At 38.7% G+C, this 16,385-nt stretch overlaps 1 protein-coding gene across 2 annotated transcripts in view; it reads left to right on the forward strand.

Annotated features, from left to right (window-relative positions):
* Nucleotides 1–16,183, forward strand: part of RAD51 (RAD51 recombinase) — a 35,079-nt gene extending 18,896 nt beyond the window's left edge. For both annotated transcript variants that reach the window (XM_061430788.1, XM_061430789.1), the window contains exons 6-10: nt 5,649–5,743; nt 13,504–13,617; nt 13,965–14,094; nt 14,310–14,431; nt 14,889–16,183. In XM_061430788.1, coding sequence (XP_061286772.1) covers nt 5,649–5,743; nt 13,504–13,617; nt 13,965–14,094; nt 14,310–14,431; nt 14,889–15,012 — 585 coding nt within the window. In that variant the 3' untranslated portion in view covers nt 15,013–16,183. The remainder of the gene's footprint in view (nt 1–5,648; nt 5,744–13,503; nt 13,618–13,964; nt 14,095–14,309; nt 14,432–14,888) is intronic.
* Nucleotides 16,184–16,385: the final 202 nt, after the last annotated feature.

A 16,385-nucleotide genomic window follows, 5' to 3' on the forward strand; every position in this document is an offset into this window, starting at 1 on the left:
CAGAAAAACATCTATTTCTGCTTTATTGACTATGCCAAAGCCTTTGACTGTGTGGATCACAAGAAACTGTGGAAAATTCTGAAAGAGATGGGAATCCCAGACCACCTGACCTGCCTCTTGAGAAACCTATATGCAGGTCAGGAAGCAATAGTTAGAACTGGATATGGAACAACAGACTGGTTCCAAATAGGAAAAGGAGTACGTCAAGGCTGTATATTGTCACCCTGCTTATTTAACTTATATGCAGAGTACAGCATGAGAAATGCTGGGTTGGAAGAAGCACAAGCTGGAATCAAGATTGCCGGGAGAAATATCAATAACCTCAGATACGCAGATGACACCACCCTTATGGCAGAAAGTGAAGAGGAACTACAAAGCCTCTTGATGAAAGTGAAAGAGGAGAGTGAAAGGGTTGGCTTAAAGCTCAACATTCAGACAACTAAGATCATGGCATCTGGTCCCATCACTTCATGGGAAATAGATGGGGAAACAGTGGAAACAGTGTCAGACTTTATTTTTCTGGGCTCCAAAATCACTGCAGATGGTGATTGCAGCTATGAATTTAAAAGACACTTACTCCTTGGAAGGAAAGTTATGACCAACCTAAACAGCATATTCAAAAGTGGAGACATTACTTTGCCAAAAAAGGTCTATCTAGTCAAGGCTATGGTTTTTCCAGTAGTCATGTATGGATGTGAGGGTTAGACTGTGAAGAACGCTGAGCGCCGAAGAATTGATGCTTTTGAACTGTGGTGTTGGAGAAGACTCTTGAGAGTCCCTTGGACTGCAAGGAGATCCAACCAGTCCATTCTAAAGGAGATCAGTCCTGGTGTTCTTTGGAAGGACTGATGCTGAAGCTGAAAGTCCAGTACTTTGGCCACCTCATGCCAAGAGTTGACTCACTGGAAAAGACTCTGATGGGAGGGATTGGAGGCAGGAGGAGAAGGGGATGACAGAGGATGAGATGGCTGGATGGCATCACCAACTCAATGGACATGAGTTTGGGTAAACTCCAGGAGTTGGTGATGGACAGGGAGGCCTGGCATGCTGCGGTTCATGGGGTCTCAAAGAGTCGGACACGACTGAGTGACTGAACTGAACTGAAGGCATACCTGATATATTAGTAAATAAAAAAATACAGGGGAAGTAGCGTAAGTATTTAAGGAAGAAACAGGATTCCATCACACTAGAGTAATCATTGAATACTTTGTGGGAAAAAGAGATTAGACCAGGATCCTGAAGAATGCTAAATTTGACCAGGTAAATAAACTAAAAAGCATTTAACTATAGGGAATGGTATGAATAGGGCAGAGACAGGGGAGCATAACATAATAAGACAAAATAAGTCCGTTTACCTAGCTCAGAAGTTGTATTTGGACAAATAGTAGGAGACAAACCTTTGAAAAGGACACATCAAGACCATTTTACAAGGTCTTGACCAAAATATAAGAAGTATAGACTTGATTCTATAGAGAGTGGGGATCATTCAGCATTTTTCAAGAGAAGATAAGCATGAGCAAATTTTCAGAAATATTCTGGTAGCAACTTGTTTAATGAACTGAAAGGAGAGGCAGGAGCTAAGGATAGCTGAGGTATAATTATTATAAACTCATGTTCATCGAGTCGGTGATGCCATCCAACCATCTCATCCTCTGTCGTCCCCTTCTCCCGCCTTCAATCTTTCCCAGCATCAGGGTCTTTTCCAGTGAGTCAGCTCTTAGCATCAGGTGGCCAAAGTATTGGAGTTTCAGCTTCAGCATCAGTCCTTCCAATTAATATTCAAGACTGATTTCCTTTAGGGTGGACTGGCTGGATCTCCTGGCTGTCCAGGGGACTCTCAAGAGTCTTCTCCAACACCACCGTTCAAAAATATCAATTCTTCGGCACTCAGCTTTCTTCATAGACCAGCTGTCACATCCATACATGACTACTGGAAAAACCATAACTTTGACTAGACAGACCGTTGTTGGCAAAGTAATGTCTCTGCTTTTTAATGTAGTGTCTAGGTTGGTCATAACTTTTCTTCCAAGGAACAAGCGTCTTTTAATTTCATGACTGCAGTCACCATCTACAGTGATTTCGGAGCCCAAAATAATGAAGTCTGTCACTGTTTCCATTGTTTCCTCATCTGTTTACAATGAAGTGATGGTACTGGATGCCATGATGTTAGTTTTCTGAATGTTGAGCTTTAAGCCAACTTTTTCACTCTCTTTCACTTTCATCAAGAGGCTCATAGTTCTTCTTCGCTTTCAGCCATAAGAGTGGTGTCATCTGCATATGTGAGGTTATTGATATTTCTCCTGGCAATATTGATTCCAGCTTGTGCTTCATCCAGCCCAGCATTTCTCAAGATGTACTCCGCATAAAAGTTAAATAAGCAGAGTGACAATATACAGCCTTGACGTACTTTCCCAATTTGTAACCAAGTCTGTTGTTCCATGTCCAGTTCTAACTGTTGCTTCTTGACCTGGTACAGATTTCTCAGGAGGCAGGTCAGGTGGTCTGGTATTCCCATCTCTTTCAGAATTTTCCACAATTTGTTGTGATCCACACAGTAAAAGGCTTTGGTATAGTCAATAAAGCAGAGGTAGATGTTTTTCTGGCATTCCCTTGCTTTTTCGATGATCCAGTGGATGTTGGCAATTTGATCTCTGGTTCTCTGCCTTTTCTAAATTCAGATTGAATATCTGGAAGTTCACTGTTCACGTACTGTTGAACCTGGCTTGGAGAATTTTGAGCATTACTTTGCTAGCATGTGAGATGAGTACAACTGTGCGGTAGTTTTACAGGTTAAATATGCATTTAATGCACCTAGCCTACTGAACATCGTAGCTTAGCCCGGCTTACCTTAAACATGCTCAGAACACTTACATTAGCCTGCAGTTGGGCAAAGTCTCAGATAATGCCTGTTTACAATAAACTGAAGCAAAATTTTAAAACATACCCTCTCTATAAAAACAACTGAACATTCACAGTTGGCTGAATAACTGGATCTTTGATATTTTTGTCAGAGAAAAAAAGTTCTAATTCATTAGTAATGGAAAGGATTACATGTCGCTAGCCTAAGAGCTGGAACCAGAGGTATAAAGAGGCTATTAGATTAGATTTAAATCTAAATATTATCACCTCTTATTTGTTCAGATTTTCTCAACTTAATGAAGTGAAACCCCGTTATGTATCAGATCTGTCTAATAGTGAAGTTATATAAAGTTAAGAGTCATACTTAGGTTATAAAAATGAATAGCCCATGTTTGTTCACAGTACTAGAATAATTTTAAAATCCTGGGAGGACAGTGTTAAGTACAAATTTTAAATGCACATGCCCTTGACAGAAAATGTGTCTTAGAAAACTCTTCACATACAATCAAGAATATATGTAGAAAGAATTTACACCATAGCATTATAAAATGGTGAAAGTTCAAAACAGCTTGCATGATTATGAAATAAGATTAAATTACGGTTGTTGTGGTTGTTCGGTCACTAAATCGTGTCCGACTCTTTGCAGCCTCATGAACTGCAGCACGCCAGCCTTCTCTGTCCTTCACTATTTCTGTGAGTTTGCTCAAACTTATGTTCACTGAGTCAGTGATGCCATCCAACTGTCTCATCCTCTGTCGCCCCCTTCTCTTGCCCTCAGTCTCTCCCAACATCAGAGTCTTTTCCAGTGAGTCAGCTCTTTGCATCAGGTGGCCAAAGTATTGGAGCTTCAGCATCAGTCCTTCCAATGAATATTCAGGGTTGATTTCCTTTAGGATTGATTGGTTTGATCTCCTTGGCTGTCCAAGGGACTCTCAAAAGTCTTCTCCAACACCACAGTTCAAAAGCATCAGTTCTTCAGCGCTGAGCCTTCTTTATGGTCCCACTCTCACATCCATACATGACTACTGGAAAAACCATAGCTTTGAGTATATGAACCTCTGTCGGCAAAGTGATGTCTCTGCTTATGGGACTAAGTAGTTATTACAAATAGCTACCTTGGTGGTCAGCCCAGCAACAGGAGATAGCTGAGGTGACACTGGAAGGGTGAGGCAAAGGAGACAAAATGAGCAGGGGTGTACAGCACATAGTCCATCCCCCTGTGACCAGGCCAGCAGTCCACTTCTCTGCTGTCAGTCTGCCTACCAATGCCCTGTCCAGACACTCATGGCCTCCCTTCTGCCCAAGGAGGTCTGTTTAGCTGGAAAAGAACTCATGCTAGTACTAAAGATGCAAGAAAGTGAGAGAAAGGAGAAGCTCATTCATTTTAATTCCTATGGACTTAGGCCCCTGAATGTCAAGATTTTCCCCTCCCCAAAAACCGAGGCAGTTTCTGCTTTCTGAAGACATTCTTCTGTTGTATATATATCTTTTGCTCTTTCCACAAATTCCTATAGTTTGAACAATTTTATCTGCCAGCCTACCAAATGACAACATAATCATTTTCCCCTTTCCAAATTAACGAAGCCTTCTGTAATTTAATATATGCTAAAGTCAGTGCCCTAGAGGTGGAGGACAGCTTGAGTCTTCCAGATGCCTTCTATGTATCAGGCACTGTGCTAAACACTTAGCGTGAATTATCTCATCTTCAAAACAGTGCCATAAGTAGGTTTTATTACATTTTACACAAAATGTAAAAACTGAGAAGTAATATTCTCAGGGTCACATACCAAGTGGCAGAATCATATAAAAAGTGTTTGTATGAAAATACACAGAAAATGATCTGGGAGATGTGAGTTTTTAAAAGAAGAAATTTTCCTTTTTTTTTTTTCCCCACTCATTTCTATATTGCTTGAATTTTTAATACAAGCATGTAGTACTTTCGTAATTTTGAAAAAAATCCTTTTTCTCAGAATCGGAAAAGACAAAATTTTGGCATTACCAGGCACTTAATGTAAACCGCTGTAAGGGATTCTCCTCAGAATTTAAAGGTTCCAAAGTAGATTTCAAGGGTGGAAACTACCATTTAGCCACATTCACTTAAAATTGGTAGAACTCAGTATCTGGTATGGGATAGGTACCTAAAGCAGATTTCCCTGAACAGCTCATGAGACAGTTTTCCTGGCATTCCTCCATTTTCTTTCTTTTTTTTTTTAAACTCTGATTATTTTTCCTTTTCTATGTTTGTTTATTTTCAATATCTGTGTACTATTGGAGCAAACACCTATTAAATGTGCTAGGGATGCCCCTGGGGTAGTTGCCAATCTCCTTCAGCAACCCGAAGGAATGAACTCCGCTCGTTTAAGTGTGATCTGGATATGATAAAATGATTTGGGTATTGGATCAGAGTCTCTTGCTTATTAAAGCTAAGTAAATGATCTTCCAAATTGCCTTGCGAGACTTGATCAGTCTTTTGCTGGTATACAATGGTAGAAATTTTTTTTTTAATTGGAAGAAGTGTATGTTTTTAAAAAAAATAATTTTATCACTTACTTTGGTATATATTTCCAAGCACTCTTCAACTCTGGCCAGACTCTAGCCTCACAGTGACCTCCATACCTACTACTAGATGCACTTCTCTCAGAAGTGAGTGTCTCCTCCCTAGATCTTATTGTCACTTTATTTTTCTTTTTGCTTTACTGGGAGCGGAAGCGATTATAGGCCCGTCAGAAGGAAGTTGTTCAGTTATATCAGAAGTACAGTGTCATTTCCACTGTTCTTTTTCTCTCTAGCTTCCCATTGACCGAGGTGGAGGTGAAGGAAAGGCCATGTACATTGACACCGAAGGTACCTTTAGGCCAGAACGGCTGCTAGCAGTGGCTGAGAGGTAGGTTACTGGATCAGACAAGAGAAACATGGCTCCATCTGTCACTGTAGTGATTGCCAGGCTTAGTCTGGCTGAAGGGTGTCTTTTCCTCTGTCTTATTGCTCCATATCCCAAAGTTGTATGTGTGTTTCAAAAGAATAACCTTAGAGAAAAACATGCTTCTTTAGTCAAAAAACCTGTGAGTTGCTGTCAAACTGGATAAAAAACAAGATCAACTGTATGCTGCCTTCCAGAGAACCAGTTTAGATTCAAAGACCCAAATAGGCTGAAACTAAAAAGATGAGAAAAAAATATTGCATGCAAATAGTAACCATAGAGGGCGGGAGTAGCTATACTAATACCAGACAAAATAGACTTTAAGACAAAAAAAAAGGTACTAATTGAGGCAAAGAGGAACATCTTATAAATAAAAGGTCAGTTCATCCAGACAGTATAACAAATATATACACACTTAATAGAGCCCCCAAATATGTGCATAATTGTTCGGGACTAATACCTTACTCTCCGTAATGGATACAGCATTTATCAGATGCCCTGATAAAGAGCATCTACAAAAACCTACAGCTGGCATCATTTTTAATGGTGAAAATCTGAATGTTTTCTCCTTAAGATTGGGAATAAGGCAAAGATCTCCACACTCACCACTTATATTCACATTGTACTGAAGGTCCCAGCCAGTACAAGAAAATAAAATAAAAAGCATCCAGATTGGAATAGAAAATATAAACTATCTTCATTAATCAATGAAATGATCCTATATGTAGAAAATCTTAAGAAGCTACATACACAAAAAACTACTAGAACTAAATTAGTTCAAAGGATGCAATTTCAATATACCAAAATCCATTGTATTTCTATATACTAGCAATGAACAATTCAAAACTTAAGAAAATAATTCCATTCGCAGTAGTATCAAAAAGAATGAAATAGTAATAAATTTAACAGAAGTCCAAGACTTGTACACTGATAGCTAACACTGCTGAAAGAAACTGAAGAATATCTACATAGAGAAACATTTCACATTCATGGATTGGAAGATGTGATATTATTAAAAATAATATCAAATTGATCTACAAATTCAATACAATGCCTATTGAAATTCCACCAGCCTTTTTTCCAGATACTGACAAGCTGATTATAAAATTAATATAGAAACATCAAGGACCCAGAACAGCCAAAACATTCTTGGAGGAGAAAAAAAGAACAAAATTGGAGGTCTCAGTTTTCCCAGTTTTAAAACTTACTATAAACAATAGTAATCAAGACAGTGTGGTGCTGCCTTAAGGATAGACATATGGATCAATGGAATAGAATCGAGAGTTGACAATAAAAACTGTGACATTTAAACATAAATTTGCCATATAACCCAGCAATTACACTCTGGTTATGTACCCAAGAGGTATGTAAACATGTCCACACAGAGACTTGTTTGTGGATGTTTATAAGTATTATTAAATAGCCAAAACCTAGAAACAACCCAATTGTCCATCCACTGATGAATGAATAAATAAAATGTGGCATATCCATACAATGGAATACTACTAAACAGCTAAAAGGAATGAAGTAATGATACATGTTATAACATGGACAAACCCCAACAACATGCTAAATGACAGAAGCTAGACAGAAGAGACCAAATAGAATTACATTTATTTGAAATTCCCAGAAGGAAAATATAGAGACAGTAGATGCATGGTTGCCTGGGGCAGGGAGTAGGAACAGAAAGTAACTGCAGATAGATTGGAGAAATCTTTCTGAGCAATGGAAATGTTCTAAAATTGAATTATTAAAGTCATTGAATTTTACACTTAAAACACATCAATTTTATGGTATATAAATTATACCTCAGAAAAGCTGGTAAGGAATTTGTACATTTTTCGGGACCTCCCTAGTGGTCCAGTAGCTAAGACTCTGCACTCCCAGTGCAAGGGGGGCTGGGTTCAATCCCTTGTCAGGGAACTGTTAATAGATCCCACATTCTGCAACTAAGACCTGGTGCAGCCAAATAAGTAATAATTTATTTTATTTAAACAAAAGAATTGGTAATTTTCCTACATCCCCTAATACAGCTTTCAAATAAACTTTCAAAATTGTTTTCCTTAATTTTCCCTTGTCTAGGGTCAAATATGATAATTTGATTCCTACCACACATTTTACTGAAACCTAGTGATGATTAAATGAAATTTAATTGCATGTTGAGATGTTGGATTCACATTGGAACCTGCCTTGCTAAGTTAAGGAGAATTCGCTAGTTTTATAACAGAATTGTCTTTCCCATTTTACAATTGGAGGAATCCAAGTCATCAGATATACACCACTGAGGCATAAAATTAGGCTGGAACAATAACTGTAGCCCTTTGCTTCTTCTTAGAAAATCCCTGTCAGGAAAAAAGAATTACTTTCTTGCAACCTGATTTTAGTTTACCAAAGATGAGTATATCAAAATGTATATTCCTTCCCAAAGTTGATTTTGGTGTTCTACAGAAAACACTTTTAATTAAGTACGCTACTTTATTAGTTGAAGAGTTCTTTTGGATAAAGTCACTAAGATTTTGTCCAATAGTATAAATGAGTGTTCAGATAGGATATATGAGATAGTAGAATGTTATGAGGACTGGGACTTTGTTTTGACCATTCACTGTATCCCCAAGCCCTAGAACAGCGCATTCGATGTTTGTTAATGAACTAATATTTATTAGAGCCATGTTTATGGCTGTTTTGTCAACTAAAAGAAAAATGTTTAGAAATTTAATTCATTTTAATCACTTCTATCAGGAAAATTTTTATAATTGAGTTTATATTTATGTATATTGCATTTAAATTTATATATCTGAGAAAGTTACAGGACAGGGCCTCCTAAGATAATGATTACCTAATTTCCTTCCACAAGAGAACAACCCTTATTGATAAATTTTTGCCATATTCTGTTGAAGAATATTAACTCACATTCAGATGACTAGCTCAGAGGTTTCTAAGACTCTGCTGCTGCTAAGTCACTTCAGTCATGTCCGACTGCGCGACCCCATAGGCGGCAGCCCACCAGGCTCCCCCATCCCTGGGATTCTCCAGGCAGGAACACTGGAGTGGGTTGCCGTTTCCTTCTCCAATGCATGAAGGTGAAAAGTGAAAGTGAAGTCGCTCAGTCGTGTCCGACCCTCAGCGACCCCATGGACTGCAGCCTACCAGGCTCCTCCGTCCATGGGATTCTCCAGGCCAAGAGTACTGGAGTGGGTTGCCAGTGCCTTCTCTAAGACTCTAGTCCTCCCTATAACTGCATTACCATCACTTGGGAAATTGAAATGCAGATCCTCTGAATCCCTGTGGCTTCCCTGGTGGCTCAGAGGTTAAAGCGTCTGCCTATCCCATGGAGGGAGGAGCCTGGTAGGCTACAGTCCATGGGGTCGCAAAGAGTCCTGTCCTTCACTGTCCTCTGATTCCACTACAGATCTACAGAAATAGAGATGACCAAGAGACTGAGGATAGGGTCCAGTAGTGGTGTGACAAGCTCCCCAGGTGATTGGGATGCTTGCTGAGTTGGAAAACCATGGCCACCATTGCTTGCCACAGTGTCCCTACCCTTTTGGAATGTATTTAAAATACTATGAAAGAAAGAATGACAGAACTCCCTTGAGGCAATACAGCTGAATTTTTCAAACTTACATGCTTTTTTGTTTTTACTATGAAAATTCCCATTTTATCTTCCAGTTTGATTGAGATATAATTGACATACAGCACTATATAAGTTTTTATGTGTGTATAGAATACTTGATGTATAGTTGATTTTTTTATATTTGGTTGCATCTGGTCTTTTTTGCTTTTTGATGGAATTCATTTTATTCTTATTTATTATTCTTTTTAAAATATTTCATTGTTTGGCTGTGCCAGGTCTTAGTTGCAGCATCTCAAGGGATCTCAAGGGATCAAACCTCAAGGGATCAAATCTCAAGGGATCAAACCCAAGCCCCACACATTGAGAGATTGGGGTCTTAGCCACTGGACCACCAGAAGTCCCTGCAACTGGTCTTAGTTGTGGCACAGGGGCACAGTAGCCCTGCAGCATGTGGGATCTTAGTTCTTCAACCAGGGATTAAACTCATGTGCCCTGCCTTGGAAGGTGGATTCTTAACCACTGGACCTCCAGGGAAGTCCCACATATAGTTGATTACAATATTATATTAGTTTCAGGTGTATAACATACTGATTTAATATTTTTATAGATTATACTCCATTTAAAGTTATTAGAAAATATTGGCTATATTACCTGTGCAATATATCCTTGTGGCTTATTTATTTTGTTAATATATATAATAGTCTGTACCTCTTAATCCTTTACCCCTTTTTTGTCCCTCCCCCATTCTTCTCCGCCCTGGTAACTACTTGTTCTCTGTATCTTTGAGTCTGTTTCTGTTCTGTTCTATTTATTTATTAAGTCCCACATATAAGTGATAACACACAGTATTTGTCTTTCTTTGTCTGACTTATTTCACTAAGCATAATGCCCTCCAGGTCTATCCATGTTGTTACAAATGACAAGATTTCATTCTTTGTTACGGCTTAGTAATATTCTATTGAATATATATACCACATCTTTATCCATTCCTCTGTTGTTGGCAGGTTAGGTTGCTTCCTTATCTTGGCTGTTGTGAATAATACTATGAACACTGGGATGCATACATCTTTTTGAATGTCTTTTTTCTTTAGATACATACACAGCAGTGAAATTACTCGATCATATGATAATTTAGTTTCCTGACAAACCTCCACACCATTCTCCACAGTGACTGTACCAGTTTATATTCCCACGAACAGTGCCTGAGGGTTCACTCTTCTCCGCATCCTCGGCAGCGTTTCTTTTCTTTGGGAGAAGAGCCACCCTGACAGGTGATAGACTCCTGTGGTTCTGATTTGTATTTCCCTGGTGATGAGTGATACTGATTTCCAGCCAGCTTTTTCCAAGTTGTAGGAACTGAAAATTCTCTACTACTTCAAGAATATCAGCACAGAGATCCCCATAATCATCTTTATGAACTCTGCTGAAAGAAAGGCCAGGATGACTCTGTTTTTCTAGTAACATCTGTATTCTAACAGCAGAAGTTAGTCTCCATTCCTGATAGTAGATTATATCAATGTTTCTTGAGGCAAGACTAGAAGGTTTATGTAGTATAGTACTTAGGCCTCTTCAGTCTTTTTTCTATCTTATAGTTATGACTTAAATACAGAAAATTTATCTTTTTATCCCCATTTGGTCATGATCCTAAGGTAAAACTGTGTTGGCTTCATTTTCTTGTCTCCATGCCTAGACTCAACAAATTTATCATCATCAATCCACTTTAAAAAGCAAACAAAACAGCTAAACTTCCCTTTGTATTGATAATGGCAAAGAATAACTGGTGAACTGTCCAGGGAAGTGCAAAGACTGGGTTTGCCAAATATGATGAATCCATTGAAAGATGTAGAAAATTCAGTTGGGAGGAGTGGGATCTCCTGATATCGAGGCTCATCTTATTGCAGGGTTATTTCAAGTGCTAGACATTCTTTTGTTTTTCTATTCTTTTGGGTAGGAAAACAGAGGAAAGCTACTAAAGCTAAGTCTCAGAAGAGTAGGCTTGACGTAGTACATGCTTTTGTAATGATCAGAATCTTTACATAGAATAGATTGCTTCTCTTAAAAGATAAACTCTTAAGCATAGAGACTTCTGGATCTCAAGAAATTATAGCACATAGATTTTATTTCAACAGACTATCTTTTGAACTATTACATAAGGGAGTCAGTATTATACTTTTGAACTATAATGATTTTAGGTAACCTTAATCTGAAAATATTACTTGAGTTAAAGTGATGACATATGATTCTCCTTTTGTTTGGATTATGGTTAAAAACTTCATATTCAGCAATGTTTATTCAGAATTTACTAGGTATAAAAAAAATGTGCTAGTTGGAAAGGCATAGTCTTTTCCCTCAAGGAATTTTTAGTCTAGTAAAAGAATGGCAGGTAGCTCCTCACAAGTGCCATAAAAAGGCCTAAATCAAGTTTTCTCAAAGTGCAGAAGAAGGGGAATCACATCTATTCAAGAGATACAGGGAAGCTTTTATAAAAGTACTGGCATTTAGCTGAGTCTTGATAGATGAATAAATCAAACCACTTTTGAAGAAATGGGATCCTATTAAGATACATTTAATGACAAGCTGACTATGCCAAAGCCTTTGACTGTGTGGATCATAAACTGTGGAAAATTCTGAAAGAGATGGGAATCCCAGACAACCTGACCTGCCTCTTGAGAAACCTATATGCAGGTCAGGAAGCAACAGTTAGAACTGGACATGGAACAACAGACTGGTTCCAAATAGGAAAAGGAGTACATCAAGGCTGTATATTGTCACCCTGCTTATTTAACTTCTTTGCAGAGTACATCATGAGAAACGCTGGGCTGGAAGAAGCACAAGCTGGAATCAAGATTGCCGGGAGAAATATCAATAACCTCAGATATGCAGATGACACCACCCTTATGGCAGAAAGTGAAGAGGAACTAAAAAGTCTCTTGATGAAAGTGAAAGAGGAGAGTGAAAAAGTTGGCTTAAAGCTCAACATTCAGAAAACGAAGATCATGGCATCTGGTCCCATCAGTTCATGGGAGATAGATAGGGAAACAGTGGAAACAGTGTCAGCCTTTATTTTTCTGGGCTCCAAAATCACTGCAGATGGTGACTGCAGCCATGAAATTAAAAGACGCTTACTCCTTGGAAAGAAAGTTATGACCAACCTAGACAGCCCATTAAAAAGCAGAGATATTTAAAGAAAAAAAAAAGCAGAGATATTACTTTGCCAACAAAGTATTACTTTGGCAAAGATATTACTTTGCCAACTAGGGCCACCTAGTCAAAGCTATGGTTTTTCCTGTGGTCATGTATGGATGTGAGAGTTGGACTGGGAAGAAAGCTGAGCACCGAAGAATTGATGCTTTTAAACTGTGGTGTTGGAGAAGACTCTTGAGAGTCCCTTGGACTGCAAGGAGATCCAACCAGTCCATTCTAAAGGAGATCAGCCCTGGGTGTTCTTTGGAAGGAATGATGCTAAAGCTGAAACTCCAGTACTTTAGCCACCTCATGCGAAGCGTTAACTCACTGGAAAAGACCCTGATGCTGGGAGGGATTGGGGGCAGGAGGAAAAGGGGTTCTAAGAAAGGTATTTTTTAATGCAAAGGTGAAAAATCATTATTGAAATATAAGATGAATTAAGGTATTACTTATTTAACCATAATAGATCCATGTCACAGATTCTATAACTTATTACTAGCAAGAAAAAGGGGAGAACAGATGGAGTACACTTATTTCTCTTAAGTATAGGACTCTTACAGTTTTGAGTCCTTAGGGTTTTGAGTTTAGGAGGTTTTATTCCTATATAACAAACAGTTTATATGATTTTGTTTAATTGATCTTTGAGTGATTGTTTTTGTTTCAGTCCTAAATCTGTCATGCTGCCTTTTGTTTTTCCAGGAGAACATTGATTGTTTCCTTATATTTGGAAATTTATCATTCTAGTTCAGGAGTCCTCAAAGAATAGATTGATTTATTCTGAAGTCCTGCCAGGTAGATCTACTGTAACGCAGTTGCTGTTAAATCTTTCTCTGTAGTTTCCCTGGGCTTCCTAATAGAAAGGGAATTATATTCTTTAGCCTTCTTACTATCACTTCTTACCTACCCATTCAGGTAATTTCATTGCCTTAGTTTTGTATCAGCCTCAACATGTTCTCTCTTCTAGATATGGCCTCTCTGGCAGTGATGTCCTGGATAATGTAGCATATGCCCGAGGGTTCAACACAGACCACCAGACCCAGCTCCTTTATCAGGCATCGGCCATGATGGTTGAGTCCAGGTATGTGGGCAGTAGAAGATACTGAACATGTTTTCCCAGAGCCCTTGGCTTGAATCTTGTACAGGCTGTGGCAAATTTGATAGTAGCTTGAATTAGAAATGGGAAGATTCGAGTTTTAGTTCCTATTTTGACACCCTTGCTTTGTGATTTAGGTCAAGTCACTGTTAAAATATGAAACTATAATTCACCTGAACTTGTTGGAAATTTTGTTATAGGATAACTCAAGTGCATGTTGTATAAATAAATAAGTGTAGCCATAAATATAAAATGTTAGGGTAGTGGGAAAGGGAGCAAAATCTGACATCGGCGTCTAGAAACAGGCTTCAGAGAATCTGTGTTCCTTGTAGGTATGCACTGCTAATTGTAGACAGTGCCACTGCCCTCTACAGAACGGACTATTCGGGTCGAGGTGAGCTTTCAGCCAGGCAGATGCACTTGGCCAGGTTTCTGCGGATGCTTTTGCGACTTGCTGATGAGGTAAGTTTTGGGGTAGGGACAGAGAATACCTAATTTCAAGAGCTATGAATTCCAGTAGCCTTGCCAGGAGGCCAATACTGGAGTCTGGTATCAAGATATCAGTTAGATATAGAGACTTCTTTAGTCATTCATTGCTTTGTGGGGGATGGAGTGGCAGCAGTAAGGTTCTTGGAATGTCTGACCACAAAAAATGACGTTTATCCTTTCCCTGTCAGTTTGGTGTAGCAGTGGTAATCACCAACCAGGTGGTAGCCCAAGTGGATGGAGCAGCCATGTTTGCTGCAGATCCTAAAAAACCTATTGGAGGAAATATCATTGCTCACGCCTCAACAACAAGGTACAGTGATGGGACAGGCGCTTCATTGTGGAATGTCATATTACTGTGAGGTGGACATGAAAAGAATATTTCCATTTACACCTTGTTAAAGGCCTAGTCTGTAATTAGACACAGGAGCCTTTGCTTAACCTAATTATCACGCTCTGGTTAAAACAAATGTTTGCTTTTAGTTCACAAAGGAATTAAAAGCTCAAGTGTGGAAGAATACATTTGAAGAATTAATGTCTCATCATTTTTTTAAAAAAGGTTTCAATATAGGAAATCCACTGGGGGCAGGGGGTGAGCAGAAATGGATTTCTCTGGATTAGAAGTACCCTAAGGAATACAGAAAGATCCCCTAAAATCCTTCTAGTTAGCATATAAGTCTAAAAACCTTTTAGATCTACCATAAATAGATCAGGAATAGAATTTTTTAATTATAGTAATTTTGGTGCTTTGGTCTGTGTCTTTGCCGCAGACTGTACCTGCGAAAAGGAAGAGGGGAAACCAGAATCTGCAAAATCTATGACTCTCCTTGTCTTCCTGAAGCTGAAGCTATGTTTGCCATCAATGCAGATGGAGTGGGAGATGCCAAAGACTGAATTGTTTTTTTTCCTGTGATAAACCTTAAGCGCTGCAGACTAATGGAAAGGACTGCTCCCTGGAGTTTTTCACAGGCTTCTTCCTATTGTGACTGCAGAAAAAGGCTTTCAGGAAAACAGCTATTATATCAGCTTTTCTTACGGTGTAAACACGAGACAAGTCAGTAGTCACAAGCTGACCTGAAATGTTTATTCCTTCTAGAATATATTAATCTCTATGTGAATTCTTTGGTTTGGGGGGTAGGTGTGAAATACCTTTGACATCATAGCGCCTTGGGATTGACTCAGAACTAACTGCTGTTGGCCACTCTTATGTCTCCAAGAGAACTAACTAAAGCTGGAGAGACCTGACTTCTCTGTGTTAATGTTGGGAAAAAAATACCTGAGCTACGTAGCAAATGGAGTGGGTCGCCTCACAGGTTCTTTTCCCTTCATCAGTAAAAACTGTTAAATCAGAAGCAGGTTTTTAAGTTTGTATGTCTGAATTAGCTTATGTAAGAATTTTGTTTTAATATTAAGAGCAATTCAAGATACTCATTTCAGAAGCTCTTTAAGTAGATTCAGTGTGGGGCTGCTAATAAAGTAGTTATTTGTAGGGAATGTGCTATTTATAGGAGTTATCCTGGTACAAGCTGAATATTTCAACATAGGGCCTGCATAATACTGTTTTGGCTCTGGGAAGGAATGATCAGTTTCTATTACTTTACATTTTCAGTTTTAAAGGGGAAGTCCCAACCTTCAGGTGATTCCCTTTATTCTCCTTTAAACTCATAGAAAATATCGCAAGATAGCTACTCCATAGCATTCCTATGGCCTTTGTTTCTATTAAGGTTTGTACTGTATAAATCTGGTACTTGCCTAGATTATTCTGCTTTTTAGGGCTTTGAGATTACTCCTTCCCCTTCACTTCTACTCAGCATGAGTTTTAAGCAACTCTTCCACTTTCAGAGGGCCTCTTGGCTAGAATTGGGTGGAGAGGCAGTGCAAATCTCAGCTGTTGCCTGTGTTGAGCCTACTCTATGTAAGGAGATAGGAGGACAAAATTTAATGCAACTTTGTTTTAAAAACAGCTGTTCCCTGACTATAGACCAGAGTGCCTCCTAAATCTTCTTCCATTTTTTTCCATCACAAAACAAACCTGGAATGATGTAATAAACCCACAGTGACAGACTCTGGAATGAAAGCTTGGTTCTTATATAAAAGCATCTCAGTCTTTTAGATCTATAAAGTATTTTAAGTGACCTTGACCTAAAAACTTGTCTCAATTTTTCTTTAACCAAAGAGCTTATTCTAAACTATTTGGTACTATTTTTCTACTTGTCTGCAATAGCCTCCCAGTAGGAAACAGTTATTGAAGTGCCAAGAAAGAATAA

The sequence above is a fragment of the Bos javanicus genome, chromosome 10 (genome assembly GCF_032452875.1).
Source record: "Bos javanicus breed banteng chromosome 10, ARS-OSU_banteng_1.0, whole genome shotgun sequence".
NCBI classification, from domain to species: Eukaryota; Metazoa; Chordata; class Mammalia; order Artiodactyla; family Bovidae; genus Bos; species Bos javanicus.